Source organism: Falco rusticolus, chromosome 3, assembly GCF_015220075.1.
Source record: "Falco rusticolus isolate bFalRus1 chromosome 3, bFalRus1.pri, whole genome shotgun sequence".
Classification (NCBI taxonomy): Eukaryota; Metazoa; Chordata; class Aves; order Falconiformes; family Falconidae; genus Falco; species Falco rusticolus.
Window position 1 is genome coordinate 41,780,976 of NC_051189.1, and position 18,191 is coordinate 41,799,166.

Consider the following 18,191-nt stretch of genomic DNA (forward strand, 5'->3'; position numbering starts at 1 on the left):
CAGAAAAAATGGATATGAAAGTGATTTTCACCAAAGCGATCCATTAAAAGATTGGTAACAACTGTCTAGATTTTAATAGTGACTATGGGAAACTTGGCATATGAACACTGCCTGAGCCTCATGCACCACAAGCTTTTTTATTTTAGATGTATATAACTGAAAAAATATAAAACCAGAATCCCAAATACGTTACACAGTACTGAGAGTAAATGTATACAAGCTCACAGTATAAACAAAACCCCCAAAACCCTACAAGGAGCAAATATGCATATAGAAGCAAAACGGCATTTGCAACATCCACTCATGCATGCACATGCAAATAAAAAACAAACTGCCTTTCTCTATGATTTCTGCACACTGAAAATAAATTAGTGCATGAAAGGAAAAATCAAAGAAAACCGTTATTTACTTATTTACTTGCAGAACAGAAACACGATAGAGAAAGCATATTTACTGTATCAGATTTATCTATTATGTACTAAAGCTCATCAACCCACTTTCTTCCAGTTCCTTCTATAATCTTTCATTTATCAGTGAATAGTACCAGAAAAGGTTTCTATAAAATGGGTAAATGCAACATGCACTGTTTTAAAAGACAAAGGCTGGCTAATTTCTGTGTGGCATAAAGGAGACTGATATTTTGTACAGAGGGCTTCCATACTATCCTTCTCTCCTAAAACAGGAAGACTTGTTACTTAACACCAGAAAGGAAGAACTTTAGCACAGGAAGCACAGAGCTCTTCTGTGTCCTTCAACTCAGGAATACTAGAGGAGTATTTTTTTTCTTTCTACTTTACAAGCAAATTGCTCACCAAAGATAAACGATCATTAAAATGTCTCATAGGCAGAGGAAATATCCTGCATATCTCCAGGATAAGATCACAGTTTCTCTGCCTCTGCAGCACTGCTTAAAAAAAAAAAAAATACTATTCCTGCCCATGACAGGGGGGTTGGACCAGATGATCTTTAAAGGCCCATTCCAACCCAAACCATCCTGTGATTCTCTGATCACAAAACTCATCCTGCTGGTAGAAAAGCTCCTGAAACCTGCTGGGGCAGCTGAAAATAGAAACACCTTGTAGGCTTCTCTGCCTGGATGAGGCATCCAGTGAGAACCAGGCAACAGCTACCACTGCAGCAATACTGTCCAAGGTTAAAATAAAACACACCAAGAAAAACCACACTGAACTATGGAATGCGTAGGAAAAAATAAAACCAAACAGATTCTCCAGTGGAAACCTCAGGGTATCACTATGATGCAGCTTCACTGCCTGTGCACAAGGAACAGACCTGACTAAAGGTCACAGCTGACCCATGACCCAGGCTGGAACTATGTGGTAACCAAATTTCACTTGCAATAAAATATGAAAATAAACACTGAAAAGAATGCATCTTTGCATCCTAACTCTCAAATGACAGGATCACCTGGATTCTCCAGTCATTAAAACACTGATTCATATAACATGCATGGTTAAAAATCACTCTCCCCACCGTTTTATGGTTTTATTCCTCAGAGAAATTATTCAAATTGTTACATACTTGCAGGGTAGAGGTGCAGCCTGCAGATTTGAATAACCTTTTATTCTTCAATAATCTGGAATAACTGAGCTGATAAAAAAATCCAGCCACCTTTAATTCTAGTCTATTTTGTTTGTCCTACTTTTGCAGTTTTGAAAAGCATCTTCTCCCAAATTTAAGGTTTGAATTAATCCCCTCTGAAAGCACAACAAAGCTAATCTAGTTCTGTTATTCCATTAAGCCTGTTGCATGATCCCGAATGTACTCTGTGTCAAAGGAAGCTGGGGAGTATTGGAAGGAAAAGAGGTTTGCAGAGAAAATTACTCATAAATCACTTTGAGTGGCCACAGAACATAAAAGCTACCTCAGCAGCAACAGACCAACCTTTTTCTTTGCTAGGAAAGCTAAAAAACAAAGCATCACTCTGCCATCCACCGAACATTATCAGACTGAAAGCCTATACTGTTTTTTCCTGCCATGCCACAGGAAAATCTGATTCATTCAGAATCTGTTCAGCACTCCCATTCTCTTTGGACTGTTATTCAGCAAATTCAGCTGCATTAAATGAAACCAGAAACCAAATATAGAACAGTACACACATTAATGGAGTACATGGAAAATAATCAACTCGGAGTACAAAATGAAGCAACACGGACACTAGAATGGGATATACAATTATAGGAATTACTCCATTAATTCAGTCAATTATTCATTAACCTAAAAAACAAACAAAAATCAACTATGCACAACATTAATTTTAAATATCACGGTACCCTATTACAAATGAAACTATTCCCCCCAATCAGATAACACTCCCAGATGTTTCTCAAGTGCTTTATTTTTATTGCTTTTCATAAAAAATGTCTTCAGTATTTTACAGAACATGACAAACTGTGGACAGCATATAAATTTCCAAAGCACTTCACTTAATTACTAAATGCTTGTTAAGGTCCTTAATCATTTTTTATGGGAAAAGTTAATGGCAATCCTGGCATGGGGCCCAATTTGGACAATATTTTCTAATCCATTTGAAATGAACAAGAATGAAATCATAGTTCTTTGTCTGCAAATGTGATGCTAGTTTTGCTTCTATAAGCCTTACAATTTCCCTAAGCTGTAGCAGAAAAGCCTTTCTTTAAAAAAAGGTAGAAAATCCAATAGGCATTAAAACTATGGGGGATTATTGCTGTGTTCCACTTTTGTAAGACATAGCCTATGTAACAATGTCAAATAAAGGAACAAGTATCTCAGGGAAAACTTACACTGGCATGAGGTAACAAACATCTCAGGGTTCAAAAAGAAAAATCTGTCATAAGATGAATGCTTTCCCAAGATGTTTTCCCAGAATTTGAGTACAAAGGAGATGCAGAAATATTGATGTTTTCTTAGTGAAGCATTTTACAGGGTACCCTCTAAAACTGACCTGGTCACATAAAATCCTGGACATTTGAAATACTGAAAATTGAACTCTACAGAGGCTGCAAAACTGCAGAGACACACATTCCTGAGTAACTTTGTACATGCAAATAATTCAAGGAAAGCCAGGTTTCTAGTCTTACTCTCCATTGGTTGTTCCAGGAAGCCCACAGGGTTATCCTAGATGTTGACCATCTCCTCTTCAAAACACAAGGATAGTGAAGAAATTATCGGAGTGGGAAAGAGGGGGCAGTGCAGGTAACTGGGTTATGGCATTAAATAAAAGCAAGTTGTGGGTCCTGCTCTAGAAAGGTTTTGCTCTGATGTTATAGTAGAGAAGAATTTAGTCTTTTATATTTTTATCACTGTGGCATATATTTCAATAAATTCATACTGTCTTCAATAGAAAGATGGAAATATATTTTAATTCTACTTGATTTTCAAGCCCATGTCACAAGACATTCAAGATCCTGTAGATAAGCATGGTCAGCAACATGGCAAAAGATACATCAGTACAGAGGTTCAGAGTCAGGAAGTGTTAGAATTACTGTCCCTAATTCTTTTCCTCAGCTCAAACTACAAACTACAAAGCATGTATTTATGGCATAGATAAAGAATATCTCTGAACATTTGTATATATATGCACATATACTTCTGTACTGCTTTAATAACAGTTCTGCATTCTGCCATCTGGTTAACTATATAGGTGAGCATGTGGATAGTATGCATATGATATATATGTATAAACAGACATTTAGAAATATATATTTATATATATATATATTCAATTGTTTCTGTAGTACAAAGTATCCATTGCAGAAAACTATTTGCCGTCACAGCAAACAAATCTAAAAGTGTTTTACATGTTCCTTCTACTAAATGGTAAGTCTCAATAAATGATAAATTACCAAGTACAATTACCCTCTCAGCCCATACTAAGACCTAGTGATTTTAAATAATGTGCCCTAACATCTATGTCAGTGGTACAATCCCACATACAGGGTCATTACTAGTTAGAAAAAGGTTTAATTATAGCAAAAGAAAACCTTCATGACATTATCACAATTTCAAATTCTCAAAGGGCAGACATAGCAATATTCTGACCTTTCACAACTACTATGCAAACTGAAGTGCAGAACAGAAAATTTTAACACCATGTAGCTCTGAACTTACCACAGGTAATTCATATTTCACATGTAAGCAACTCAGTAAACCCTTCCTTTGGCACTGGTGAGGCCACATCTCAAATACTGTGTTCAGGTTTGGGCCCTCACTGCAGAAGAGGCATTGAGGTACTGGAGCGTGTCCAGAGACGGGCAGCGAAGCTGGTGGAGGGGCTGGAGCACAAGGCTTATGAGGAGCGGCTGGGGGAACTGGGGGTGTTTGGCCTGGAGAAAAGGGGGCTCAGGGGAGACCTTCTTGCTCTCTACCACTGCCTGAAAGGTGGTTGCAGCAAGGTGGGTGTCAGTGTCTTCTCCTAAGTAATAAGTAATAGGAATGGCCTCAAGTTGTACCAGGGGAGTTTTAGATTGGATATTGGGAAAAATTCTTCACCAAAAGGGTTGTCAAGCACTGGAACAGGCTGCCCAGGGATGTGGTTGAGTCACCATCCCTGGAGGTATTTAGAAGATGTGCAGATGTGGTGTTTAGGGACATGGTTCAGTGGTGGACTTGGCAGTGCTGGGTTAACAGCTGGACTTGATGATCTTCAGGGTCTTTTCCAACCTAAACGATTCTATGATTCCTGGCTTACTCCAGGCACAAAGAGACAAACCAGCTTTTGTCAGTCTAAGCAAACAGAACCATGGGAAACAGTGCAGTCTATTGGGAGGAGGATGTGACTGTAAGGTGAAACAAGCAAAATACACAGAGAAAAGAGGAAAATAATTCAATTTAGTTATGCACAAAAATACCTACAAGTATAGGGGTGCTAAGAAAATTTCAAGAAATGAAACTTAACAGCCTTCTTGGCAAGTGTTTGCTTTACCGGAGTAGACTAGGAGCATGGTTGGGACACAGACTTTCAACCCTTGAAAACCAAATTCCTAAGAAACTGGACTCTTAGACAGAGGGGATGATTCTTCATAGTGCTCCTCATTTCCTTGCAAGCTTGCAGCACCTGGCTAAACTACTGGTCTCCCAGCAATTTAAATTCTCTCCAGTTTGTGAAGAGGGCGTTTTGAGGACTTGGTGTTAGGGTGAGTACAAGTATCTGAGGTGCAAACAGAGAAGGATGGTTGCAAAGGAGCAGCCCAGCAGGCACATCACAGTCCTACTCTCAAGCCTTTATAAACAGACAAGCAAGGAATCATTGAAATGGGAGCACAGAAATACGAAGACAGAAAGTCATGGATGACAAAACATGGAAAAAAATACCGTTTGCTCTATGTACTGCCCACTTTTTACATGCTATATTTTAACTCCTATTTTCCAGGAATCTAGTCTCCAGCATTTCTAACTACTTCCAAGATCACTTGAAACAATCCCACTTGTGATGTGAAAGGGAAGTTCTTGGGCCACAGATCAGTTACAGCCACCTTCCAGCTTCTCCCATCGCTATCCAAACAGCCAAATCCACACTGAATGCATTAGTACTAATTGCTTCCACATTTGCCTTTCAGACAGTAGATGTCTCCTTTTTGGCTCCTGATATTCCAGACATGGAATACACTGTTAAAAAAATACAACATGCCAAAAAATCACTGTGTGGTCAGAGTTTCTACTACAGCTACAAGCTGTACAAGCTGCAGGCTTGGGCTGGATTCCTATCAGTGACCAGAAGCGAAAGAAAAGGCTCCACCTCTGATCACTGTGGATACGTGTTCTCTGTGTTTGCAAAGGATAAAGCAAGCAGAATGAACAAGATGTCCACCTCGCTGAGCAAAGACTCAGCATATATAATCTATCAAGACACACAAATTTCAATTTCGGAACACTACTATAATGAATACTGATTGTGCTCTGTCAAAAGCTTCAAGAAAGAATGAATTTACACTCACAGAAAGAGCATAGCACTGGAAGAGAAGAAAAAAAATACCCCAAAACTAAATTCAGAACACCTGGCAGTATCTTTTAGACCAGATAGACAAATTTAATTTACTTTATCCAGGATCTCTCTATTATCTCTCTGGCCTTGCTTCAGTTAGATGCAATGAATCTTAATTTCTGTTCTACCTAAAATGCTTCCCATTATGTTCATCAGGAGACAAATTTAGCTATTATTTCCTTGTTATGTCCTTCAGAGTAAATACTTAATTTTCAATCTCTCCTTCATACAGATTTTGCATTTAGAGAGAGTTCAGCCATGAGTATCTAGTTCATTTGGAACCGCATCTTAAAAATATAAAAGTCACTAGATTTCCAATTTTTATAGTAATAAAACCTACATGATAAATTTGTGTATGTAGCACTGCAGTCCAGTTTTACTGTTGCTTTTTTTAAACACAAAACAATGTATCAAATACCTAGTATTGAAAATAGGAAAACAGTTTTTCACTGCTTTACAAATGTTCCACTGCACCAAAAAAAAATATTTTCACAGAATCACTCTCCACAGCCTGTAACTCTCCTCAGGTTACTCTTTTCTGAATCTGACGGCAATGACAAAAACTGTTCATGTTGCTCATTAACATGTTGCTCACTGAAGTGGACAGACACGAGGGAAAGGAGAGTAAGACTAAAATCACAGGACAACAGCGGCATAAGGACAGACAACATAAGCTTCTTAACCACATGAGCAATTTGGTTTGGAAAAGCTTGGCACTGGAAACAATGGGGGAAGGAATCTGCCAGTTTGAAGGTAGCTTTTAATGCATTTATTACAAGAATTGATATATGATCCGGTCTTTGTGATAACACAGGTATTGCCTTGAGGACCCATCAGTTTGTTCCAGAGACAGACAAGCTATTTCTTTCATAGTAATTAACTATCTCTAAGTGGATCTGTCCTTTGTGTCATTGTATCTCACTTATACCAAAGCAACTACTAGAGAATTTTAGTTCAGCCTGAAGCCATGATGCCATCACATGTATTTTCTGCCTTGACTAAATTATACAGGATACAGAAAACATCAGCCTGCCAAGAAGCCTGCAGCCTGAAAGGCTGCTGTGCATGTATACGTGTGTGTATAAATAAAAAAGAGGTTCTATTCCTCAGACAGATTTTGTTCCATGCTTGCATAAATTCTAGGGGCAGAAATAGTTTCCTTTTCTTGTCTTTTTAAAAATTAAAAGAAACAAGAAAACCCAACAACATGAAAACCTCATGGATTATAACATCCCTGAATGAAGAATTAAGTTTGCTATCATTCTGTGGAGGGCTACTTATGCCATAAAATAAATACAGGAGGCTTCAGACACAGAAACTGTTTGAAGTTACATTGTAAATGAAACACTTTAAAATGACAAATATTACATTCCACATAATCAGATGTTCAATGTAATGAGGGTAGTTAGCTAAATCATTTGTCATTAGATTCACTGATTATAATTGCTTCCTTAGCATAACAGACTTGCATTTACCTCCTAAAATTATATCCAAGAAAGCAGCAACATAGCGGAAAAATCCCACCAAAAAAATAGCCTTTTCCCTTTAATACTTGCTTTAATTTTTCTTTTATTATGGCTGTACAACAGGCTACAAAAGAAGCTGGCAATAGCCTTGGACACAGCTGACTTCAAAGAATAGTTTCAAATCACACAGAATGGCAGGCTGGAAGGAACACTTTTTCCAGACCTTCTTTGTCTATTGATGCACAGGCAAGTTAATTACTATACAGTGGTAATTAACACCCACACCAGTGGTGGGGATGGACAGAAAACCTCAGCTGTCTTTCCCACAGCATGATCCTATCTTTGGAGTGCAGAACTGGGTCATCATACAGTCAGGGGTGTCACAAGAAAGTGCCACGCTGGGGATAGAAGAAGTTATGGGAAAGTAGAGCTCTCCTAATCTCACCTTCATCTATTATTTTGCATATTTCACTCTGAATATTCCAAATCCAAGCAACCATAACATCAGGAACCAAATGTTGAAGCTTTTTAGATGCCTATATGCAAGCATAGATGCTGAAAAGGCATTGGAAATGCTTATGAATCTAAAAGCCAGTGATTTCTCTAATTTTTCATCAGCTAAAAATTGTTGCATAGACAGTTTTGGAATCCAAACAGGTATACTGATATCCAGTTTTAGGCACCATAGTTTGCTTTTGCACTCAACAATGTGCAGCAAAGCATACTGCAGAGACCCAGAAGCTGGAAGCATATTTGGTAGATCCACAGCCCTGCACCCCACTGAATGATCTGTGCCCTAAATATCCTCTCTGCCTTTGAGATACATCCCTCATATGCACAGACATATCCAGGAAAAAAACACTACAGAGCAGATGTGCTTGGACTTTTTTGATTAAGAAGCTAACCAGGAGCACCTGTAGAAAATTGCATTTTAATAGAATGTCATAGGAAGGACCCCATTTTTTTCCCCAGAAAGAGAGTTCACAGACACCGGGGCGGGGGGGGGGGGGGGGGGGGGGGGGGGGAGAAAGAGAAAGAAAAAAGACTAATCTAATAAAATGTCAAATACTCGCAGAGAAGGGAAGACTGGAAAAGCAAGCTTTCTTACTACTGTAGATGGAAAGTCCCATTCTGGGCCATCAAGTCCAAACCTCTGCTAACTTGGACCAACATTAGAGAAGTTGTCATTCCTACACTCATCGAAGTCCATTTTAAAAAGATGGGTTAATTTTTGCAGGAAGCTAATCCAAAACCCAATTTCTCTGAGGATTAAAACTGTTCTCATATCCCATTAAACGTTTTATCTTACTTAGTCCAAGGACTGGCTGAGTTATGGCCATTTAGCTAACCTGTCTGTCAGGTCTGTCCCAGCTTCCAACGAGTCTGCATTGCAACCAATCTTTTGGTCGCAGTAACAACGATAAGATTTATTTCCATGCAATGTAGTAATAACTACCATACTGAATCTCACTCTGCAGGAAAGAGACCTTTCCCAAATATAAAAATTATATTCAAAGGACAGACTGTATTGTAACTAAGTAATTCTTCAAGCAGTAATGCTTCACAAATGACAATTAAAAGTTTACCCTCGTGCTTTTACAATTACATTGCTCACAATCTGCAAGAGAATACTTAAATCAACCAAGCAGTCCAAGTAAATACATTGCATTTGTGAGTTTTCGGTATTGCTATCAGCATTTGTAGTAGATACGGATTCAAACACCATTGTGCCCTGTGCTGCTGAAGCAAAATGGTCTCTGGTATCTGTAAAAGCAAAAGGACTGATTCAGAACGGAAAGAGCCTATTTGAACAGCAAGGAGTACCAAAGGAGGAAGATGAGGGAAAAGTGGGAGGAGGCAGAAGAATACAGAAGGGGCTCACTTAACATCAGCCCCTGTACAGGTGAGACACACAAGTTCTTTCTGGTCCTCTTCTGAATTAGAAGACAACTGCTGAGCTATCAAACACATAGTAATAAAGATCTTTAAAACCTTTGCTGACCTAATTACTTTCACTTAGCTGTACTGCATGTTTCTCTTTAGCAAACAATTTGATGAAGTTAAATTTATATTGCTGGCAACTACTAGCACCAGCTCAACTTGCAAACTGAATTTGAGCATAAATTTCTTTTCCTTATCAGTGTCAGAGAAACAGAACTGGTTAACTATAAAAATAAGTGTAATCTGACTGTGAAAAAGAAATCCAGCATAATTAAGAATAATTGTGGGCCAGTTGCTGAAGATTTCACAGCAGTTTCAGAAATCTAATAAACTAAGAATTGCTTGGGTTTTTTTAAACTGACTTTTTTTTTTCTGATAAAGGACATCCTACATACTGCTGGGGTAGGGGGTGTTGCCTCAGAAATTGTAGAAAAACTCCACTTTAGCTGGCCACATAATAAAAGTTCCCTTATATTATTAATTAGATTAAAATAGCTAGGGTTAAGCATATTACAGAAGATAGAGGGACATTCTTTCCATTCCACATAAGCATGAAATTCTATAATCAATCTTCAAATGTCTTTCATGCATTCTCATAAAAATGATAATCTTATCATTACTATTTCATAGTTGAGGTAGTATTTGCAAAAGCCCCAAAGCAAGAACCATGAAAGACAGAAGTTCTTATGATGCTCAAATCAGTGTCAAAGAGGACAATTTTGCACCTGGATTTATTGTATCACTTCTGATACTGTGAAAAAGCTGGTCACAGTTCCACAGTTACAAATGAATTTTGCAATAAAATCAAGGATTCAGCTTCGTGACTTTATGACTTTATATTATGGATAAAAGTTATCCTTCCTGAAATCCAGTAAAAATTTATTAATGTATCATAGAATGGTTTGGGTTGGAAGGGACCTTAAAGTTCATCTAATTCCAATCTCCTTGCCATGGGCAGGAAAACCTTCCACCAGACCAGGTTGCTCAAAGCCACATCCAATCTGGCCTTGAACACTTCCAGGGATGGGGCATCCACAGCTTCTCTGGGCAACATGTTCCAGTGTCTCACCACCCTCACCGTAAAGAATTTATTCCTAATATCTAATCCAAACCTACGCTCTTTCAGTTTAAAGCCACTAGCCCTTGTCCTATTGCTACATGCCCTTGTAAGAAGTCCCTCTCCAGCTTTCTTGTAGGCTCCCTTTAGGTACCAGAAAAAATGGATCTTTTTATTCATTCAGATAAATAATTTGCAAATTAATTCTTTTTAATGCACACATCAGTATCAGATGTCACCCAAAAGACACTACATGCCTTAAAAATTTTCTATACTCAAACTAACAAGATGTTACCACAAGAAATTTAGAAGTAGCTGAGCAAAGGTACTACTCATTTTTAATTTTGCTGTCCTGCTTGAGTACATCCCCAGTAAGGCCAACATCTGTGTTTGTAAGTGGGACCATACACAACAAAGTGGTCTCATCTGTTTCACATCATTAGAGCATTATTATTTAAATGTGTGAGGAATAAGAGAAGCTGAACTTGTCTCAAGAGTTCTCATCAATAGATGGCTCAGTTGTAGTCTCACTGCCAACCAGTGGTTTCATTCCCACTAGTTCCCACCCTCTGTTCCCATTACTTTTTCCTTTGCTGTTGCTCCCATTTGCCTTCTGCTGCTGTACCAATGGAAAGACTACAAGAAGTTCATTTCACAAGCAAGCAATGCATTCCTTTTCTATGGAGAAAGAATGGTTTATGGATTGTGCCTTGAATGACTTATTTTATTACCGATTAGGTGGTTCTGCACAGAGGATTTCCTCCATGTGAAGAGTTTAAGAGAGTATTATTGCACTTGAGTATGTTTCCAGGGAATATTCAATTCCACTTCTTTGTCCTTTAGAGCAATTATCCAAATGTTAATATCTTTTGCTGCTGTAGTTACGTTATTAGATTCTCTGGCCAAACACCTACACAGGCTAGCAAATGGCAGAACAAGAACGAAGCATCTGCTTTTCTGTTTTCCTTCTTCACATTATGTCAGTGAATTCCTGAAGCTGTTTGTGCCTCATTTGAGAAATGAGTAGAGTTTACCAGAAAGCAAACCAAAAAAATCAATTACTGAACATTCTCATTGGGCATTAGATGGCTAGAAAAAAAACCCACCAGTTTTCCTATTATTGTGACTAGACACAGCTACCCACGGTAATTTTTTGAATGCTAACTTTTTCATAGTAACTTCTTGCAAAAGTAGGCCTTGGAGGTTAGCAACTGATCAGAACTGTGAGTAACACCACCGTAAGAGGAATGTACCTCATTTGAGCCACAGCACGAATGGAGGTCCTAACACATGAGGTAAGCAAGGTCAGGGAACACTACAGCATAAAGTCAGGAAGAATTTCTTTTAAGGATTTTCATGGGGGCTAAATTGGGCCTATTCATAGAAAAAACTGCACAAAAAGTCTTGCCTTGTCCAACTGATAGAAATTTCTTTCCAACAGTAACTGACTTCATCTAGGCCAAATACTGGTATGACCAAAGCTTTCTGTAAAACTGATTTATAACATAAGCCTTGTCAACTAAATACTCAGGAGGAAACTTTCCCCGCCCCCCCCCGCCCCCCCATTGGAAGTTCTAATACAAGAAGGTGGAAAACAAATACTATCTTTGTCATTAACATAGAAGTGCACTGACACAGATGTCACAAATAAATGAAATATACAGTACTCACTGAATGCAAACAGATTTAAAATCATTTTTGCTAAATAGTACTGCTTAGATTAAAACAGAATCTAGAAAGTCCACTGCTCTGTTAACACATTAGAGAAATACTTTTGCAAGATCATGAACAAAACCTTCCAAAGACAGGACTGGGCCAAGAGGTGAAGGAATTGGAGAGACTCTCATTTATCCTCTTTCCTCTTCTGCACTGTCCTTAACTTCTTTTAAGACCTATTCTCTGCTGCTTTTAAAAGCTGCCTAACAGTTCTAGTGAAATGATAGTGTTTCCATCTGATTCAGGAATTTCAGAAATTAACAGATGTGATTTTACTGCAGTCTTTTGTGCTCCTTTTCTTCTACTCATGCAAATAAGAGTACTCAAACAGGCGTTTTTCACCAATACAGTGAGATGCAAATGGTCTATGTACATATCTTTATTATTTTACTTCACAACTAACAGGTTATTTTGTATACCAGAAATTCTGGTTTTATGTGCAAATTCTTAAAGAAATAGTTACTGAAATACACAGCTGCATAATTTTTCTTATACTGGCAAGTATGCACTCTGTAACTCGTACCTGAAGCTGATGCAAGTATCCAAATATGTTTATATTCCCGTTAGTATGAGGGGGAGCGGGGAGGAAGATGCATAGCTTTGAGGAAACAACACTATTTTTAAGTCCTATTCTGTAGAAATTAGATAAATACGGTCTGCAAAATCAGATCATAATGTTTAGCAGTATTCATACTCCATTTGTGATCACGTAGATATTTCCTTTTCTATATGCGTTAGTCCAACAACCTGGAGGCAACTACAGCTATAGCTTTCACGGCGAAACAAATTTTTAACAAGTAACTTAACAGTGCAGAAATTAAAAAGTCAGAACCATGAGTCTTGGAACTTATTCAATCATGCACCAAAAAAACCCCACCATACAACACACTTAAGTTTAAAGATGTGTCATAGAAACTGAACTGAGAAGCCGAACTTGGTAAACCAATCTCAGGAATGTTGGTTTATTACCCACCGTAGTTTCTGGTTATACTGCTTGACTTTTTCTAGTGAGGCTGCATTAATCTGAGCTTGAAATTCTTCTACTGATACACTGTCTCTGTAATAATATCCTTCCATGCTCTCCAATGCTGTGAAAAGAGAAAGGAGAATGTAGAAGAAAAAAATCAGTATTAAATATTTAGCATTCACCTTCTTCGTAGCTTTGTTCGCACACGGGTGAATTATTTTTTAACCTTGAGGCAGTGACCCCACTGTGGATTGCTGAGCTGTTTCTGTATGTCATCAAATTCATACAGACCACTTTAAGGTTTCATTTACAAGAAAAAACATATTTCTTGCCCTGTGTAAAATATAAAGGAGAGCCATAGTTTGAGTTCTGTTTCTCTAATTAAAGTACTTCTGCTCTGTGAATGCAAATGTGGGTTTTAGTTCTGATATATCCTGGAAGAAAACTGTAGAATGAGCTGGGGTAGAGGAAAGGGATTAACATACCAGCTACTTTCACAGAGAGACCTAACAACTTTGGAAGCCCAGTTTTTGGAGATGTGGAGCACTGGAACCTCTGGTTATTCCCACAGATAATGTGAATGCTTCCTTCCGGTCCAAGTAAAGCAAACTTCTCTGGATCTCTAAAAATGCCCTATAAGCTCCTTTTCAGGGATCAGGTAAGTTGGTAAGTTTCTGAAGTCAAATACTTGATTTTGACTACTCTTGCTGTATTCACTTCACCAAAGCAAGGATGAATATTGCAACAAGAACTCAGGAACTAAACAAAGACTCCCAGTAAAGGAAGGATTGTATTTTCATACGATCCTTTTCATATGATCATTGCACAGAAATTAAAAGGAGGAAAAAATGAACACACTACCACTCCATTTTGGGATGCTCTTCCTAGCAGTAGTTTTTCAAAAAAAAAGAAAGAAAAAAAAGAAAAGTTTAACCTTTTCTTTAGCCAAGTCAAAGTAAGTGTTTGAAAGGTTCTCAAGAAAATTCAGACTGAAAAAATCAAGATCTTCATGTTAAGAGGTTAACCTTATTACAACACAGAACACAGCCTCTCCTCTTGTTTTTTTGGGGGAGAAGTATTAAAGATTTTACAATTAGGAACATTGCCACTTTAATGATCCCTACATATTCTATGAATTCATCACCCTATTAGAAAATGCAAGCAATAAGCAGAGTTCTGATGGAAACATGCTGCTGTCTTACAGCTTCAGCTGCACACAGAATATTAATTCTGCTTGTACTGCTTAATATGAACAGTTAATAAATAATTCATTCATTGTGAAAGAACATGCAAATTGCACTCCCCTTCTGTGCTTTCAGAGTTTGTAATTCTACTTCTGTGCAAAAAATATTAAATTTCAACAGTCAGACTTGCTTCTTAACTTCCTTGGTGCTAAGTCACACCAGAAAGCCCCCACAAAAATATCCGCTGTACTCCATTTATAATAGCATGTTAGTGCAAACACAGTTGATAACCCATCCAGCTTATTTTAATGGCATAAAGTTGTTTTTATTCAATTAGATTCCCAACCGGGAAACTCAAGTCATCTGTCGGGACTGGCTGGAGCACATAGTTCTGCCTGTACAGGCACTGTGGGGGACATGCTCACAGGTGCTGGCAGAGAATCCCAGTGTGCTTTGACTCTCTCCTTTCTGAGGGGTTTAACATTTTTCTACCTAATATATTAGAAAGCTCTTTTGTAAGGATGCTTTCCTTACAAACATGTCTTCAATGGTATTCTTGAATCCAACTTGGTCCATTATGGTCTGAATAGGAAAAAAAAATGGGAAGGGTGAGTAGGCTCAAAGGGTTGTAGCAAATGGGACATGGTGTACCTAGGGCCCCGTTACAAGCAGAATATAACAGGGATCTATATTATTCAACATCTTTATCACTGACATGGAGGAGGCTAAGTCAAGTCTGCAGCTAATCCCAAAATGGGAGAAGCAGAGGATATACTCAAGTACAAGGACACCCAGAGAGGGATCCAGAAAGGCTGAAAGAATGGGCCAGCAGGAACCTTATGAAACAGAACAAGAAAAAATGTCAAGTCCTGCACCTGGAAAGGCAGAGCCTGAAGAACAGCTCTGCTGAGAAGGGCTTTGGGGCCATGTTAGACAGCAAGCTGAACATGCAGTGTTCTCTGGCAACCAAGAAAACCAAAAGCATCCTAAACTGAATTCACATAAACATGGCCAGTAGACTAAAAAAAGTGCTTGTCCTTACTTCACTCAACACTCATTAGATAGCATCTTGAATACTGTGTCTAGTTTTGGGTCCCACAGTACACAAAAGCTGTTGATCAACTGGAAAGAGTTGAGCAGAGGGCAAACAAGATGGTCATAGGCTTGAGGACACAATCTGTGAGGAGATACTGAGGGACCTGAGTTTGCACAGCCTGTACAAGTGATGGCTTTGGCTGGGATCTACTAGTCAAATGCCATTAGCTACCAGGAGGTCAACAAGAAGACAGAACCAGACGCTTCACAATGCTGATGGGACAAGCTGCAATGGACATAAATTGAAACAAGAGATGCTTCAACTGGATAGAAAGAAAACACTTTTTCACCATTAGGGCAGTCAAATAGTGGAACAGGTCACCCAAAAGGTTGTGCAGTTTCTGTCCTTCAGTGTTTTCAAGATCCTACTTGATAAACACCTGAGCAACCTGATCTAATGTCACAGTTGATGCTGTTATGAGCAGAAGGTTGGACTAGAGACTTCTTGAGGTCCCTTCCAATCTGAATTTTTCTAGGATTCTATGAAAAACTAAAAAATGTAAAACCGCTACATAATTGAGACTAAGTAGCAATTTTAAATAAAACGTCTTTAAATTAAGCTTATTTATTACTGAGATCTCAATTCTAATGCAGGAAATAGAGAAATCTGAGTGCCAAGAGCAATACCTCAATATTCTCAGACTCCAGTCCTGCAAATCAGGATCCATTTGAATGTATACACTTAAGTGTATGGTTGCACAAAACTGTTATATATGGGGAGGGATAAATAATATAGCCTGGGTAAACATTTAAAAACTTTTAAAAATGTCTACAGTGCCAATCCTGCAAATATATAGACTCGTAATTTTAGGCATGGAGTTAAACAACACAGAATGGAGCAACACAGAGATAGACGTGTACTGACTTATGCCTTGGGTAAAATATTCCAAACCCATGATTTTGCAAATGTTCCATTTGAAAACATCATAATCTATTGTATTTCAGGCAGGAAACAGCTTAGTTCTGTTAAGCTTGGGCAGCAAGAATTCACTTCACAGAGGAACTTACAGACGATTTCTACATTTGTAGCTAATAAATTTCAATTAAAGTTGGAGATCTACTGAGTTACTTTGATGGCAACTCAGCCAAACCTCACAGGAAAGAAGTAAAAACTAAAATCCCAACTAATTCATTAATGAAGAAAAAAACCCCTCAAAATAATGATTTAAACACTTGGATTTAACTTCTTATCCAGGAATTCTTTGTCTTGGAGCCTAATGGACTATTGTGGAGGGGGATTCTTGAAAATTAAAGAAATTTGGTATGATGAAGAAAGAAGAAATCTTTTGTATTACTGAAAATTATTAAAATATCTTTGCCCTTTTCCTTCAGCTGACTACGAAGATGCTTATCCTAAAACTAAAACACTTCAGGCTTCTGGAAACAGAAAGGGAAAGAATTCTGCAAAGTAAGTTCTATAGCACACTGAATTGCCCCTCCAAATCTAAAAAAATTTACTATTTCCAGGATATCCTCTGAACCAAGGTATTTTCTGTTCTCTTTTATATATCTTTTTTTCTGCTCTACTGAAAGCATTTCCTGCTCAGTGTTCTCATTTTCCCCTGTGACTAAAATGAATCTGTTCAAATGAAATCCACTGAAGTGTGTCTTTATTAGTTTGTTTAAAAGTCAGACTTCAGGGATCTTATTTTTCGAAAAAATCTGTGTTTTAAGTTTACAGTAAGTTTGGCTTTTTCTTCACGTATCTTACTGTTTGCTATTTCCTTTTACATCCTCCTCCTCTAGCAGCGACCTCCTCAAAACCTTCATTTGTATGCCTGACTTCTGCCTATTCCACACAGACCCTCAAAGCCTTTCACATGATCCAGAATACCTTCAGCTCCCTCTGAAATCAAATGTGGCTCAAGGCAATCAGTACCTCGCATTCACCATTTCAGTGAATCAAACTCCACGCTCCTGATGACTGTAATGACACTGCAGCTAATGCAGGCTGCCTGCAATTTTCGAACAGCCTGAGCTGATGCACCACCATTCATCACTTCAGTAACATTTGCAGTGTCATAACTACAAAAGCCTGAAAACATTATTTAAATCTTCATAACATTTTAAAGAGACAGAATTCTCAGATGATAACAATTCAGTCCTTAAATCTGAAGTAAAAGGAAAATATAGCATTTGGAAAGAAAAACAGTTTTAAAAGCAAGTTTCGTGGTGTCACTGTTTTTCACTAATGTCTACAAAGAACAAAACAATATGGGTGAAAGAGGATTCATTCTTTGATGTTGGAACCATATAACAGGTATAAATTCAGAAATGTATACCCGTGCCTCTATTTTTTTATCACAAATCTCAGCATTTCTTAAATTCACATTTTAATTCAAAGATATCAATAAATGCCTACAATAAACAACATATTTAAATATATGCATTCTACCCTTATAGTTATAAAGGATTTAAATCAGGGTAAGTAAGTAGAGTTTTAAAGAGAGTTAAGTATTATGTGAAAGAATTGGGTAGGGGGTGCAGGGAATTAAAATGCAAGTTACCTTGTGAAAAAAGTACTGGGTGGATTTTAAATCCCCCTCCATTCTTCAGCCTTTGAGGAAGCTGTTCAAAATGGTAACTGTCAAGGTAGAAGTAAACCTTCAGGGTTTGCCGGCTTCCTTCTGCTTGATATGTGATCGGTATATCTAAGAATACAGTCAGTGTTACTATTTCATTAAAAGCAATGACACATCCTTTTCCAGAAACTGTTGCACCCAAAATTCACGTGGTTAGATAAAAATCACTGCAGACACAAAACTAGTATGTGCCGCACTTTGCA

The 18,191-nt window shown here is 38.0% G+C and overlaps 1 protein-coding gene across 1 annotated transcript in view; it reads right to left on the reverse strand.

The window, feature by feature from the left end:
* The window catches only part of PREX2 (phosphatidylinositol-3,4,5-trisphosphate dependent Rac exchange factor 2), a 182,255-nt gene that overhangs the window by 30,193 nt on the left and 133,871 nt on the right, over positions 1-18,191 (reverse strand). The window contains exons 35-36 of the mRNA XM_037380618.1: positions 17,914-18,057; positions 13,134-13,248 (exon numbers count right to left, since the gene is read on the reverse strand). Of these exons, the coding sequence (XP_037236515.1) occupies positions 13,134-13,248; positions 17,914-18,057 (259 nt within the window). The remainder of the gene's footprint in view (positions 1-13,133; positions 13,249-17,913; positions 18,058-18,191) is intronic.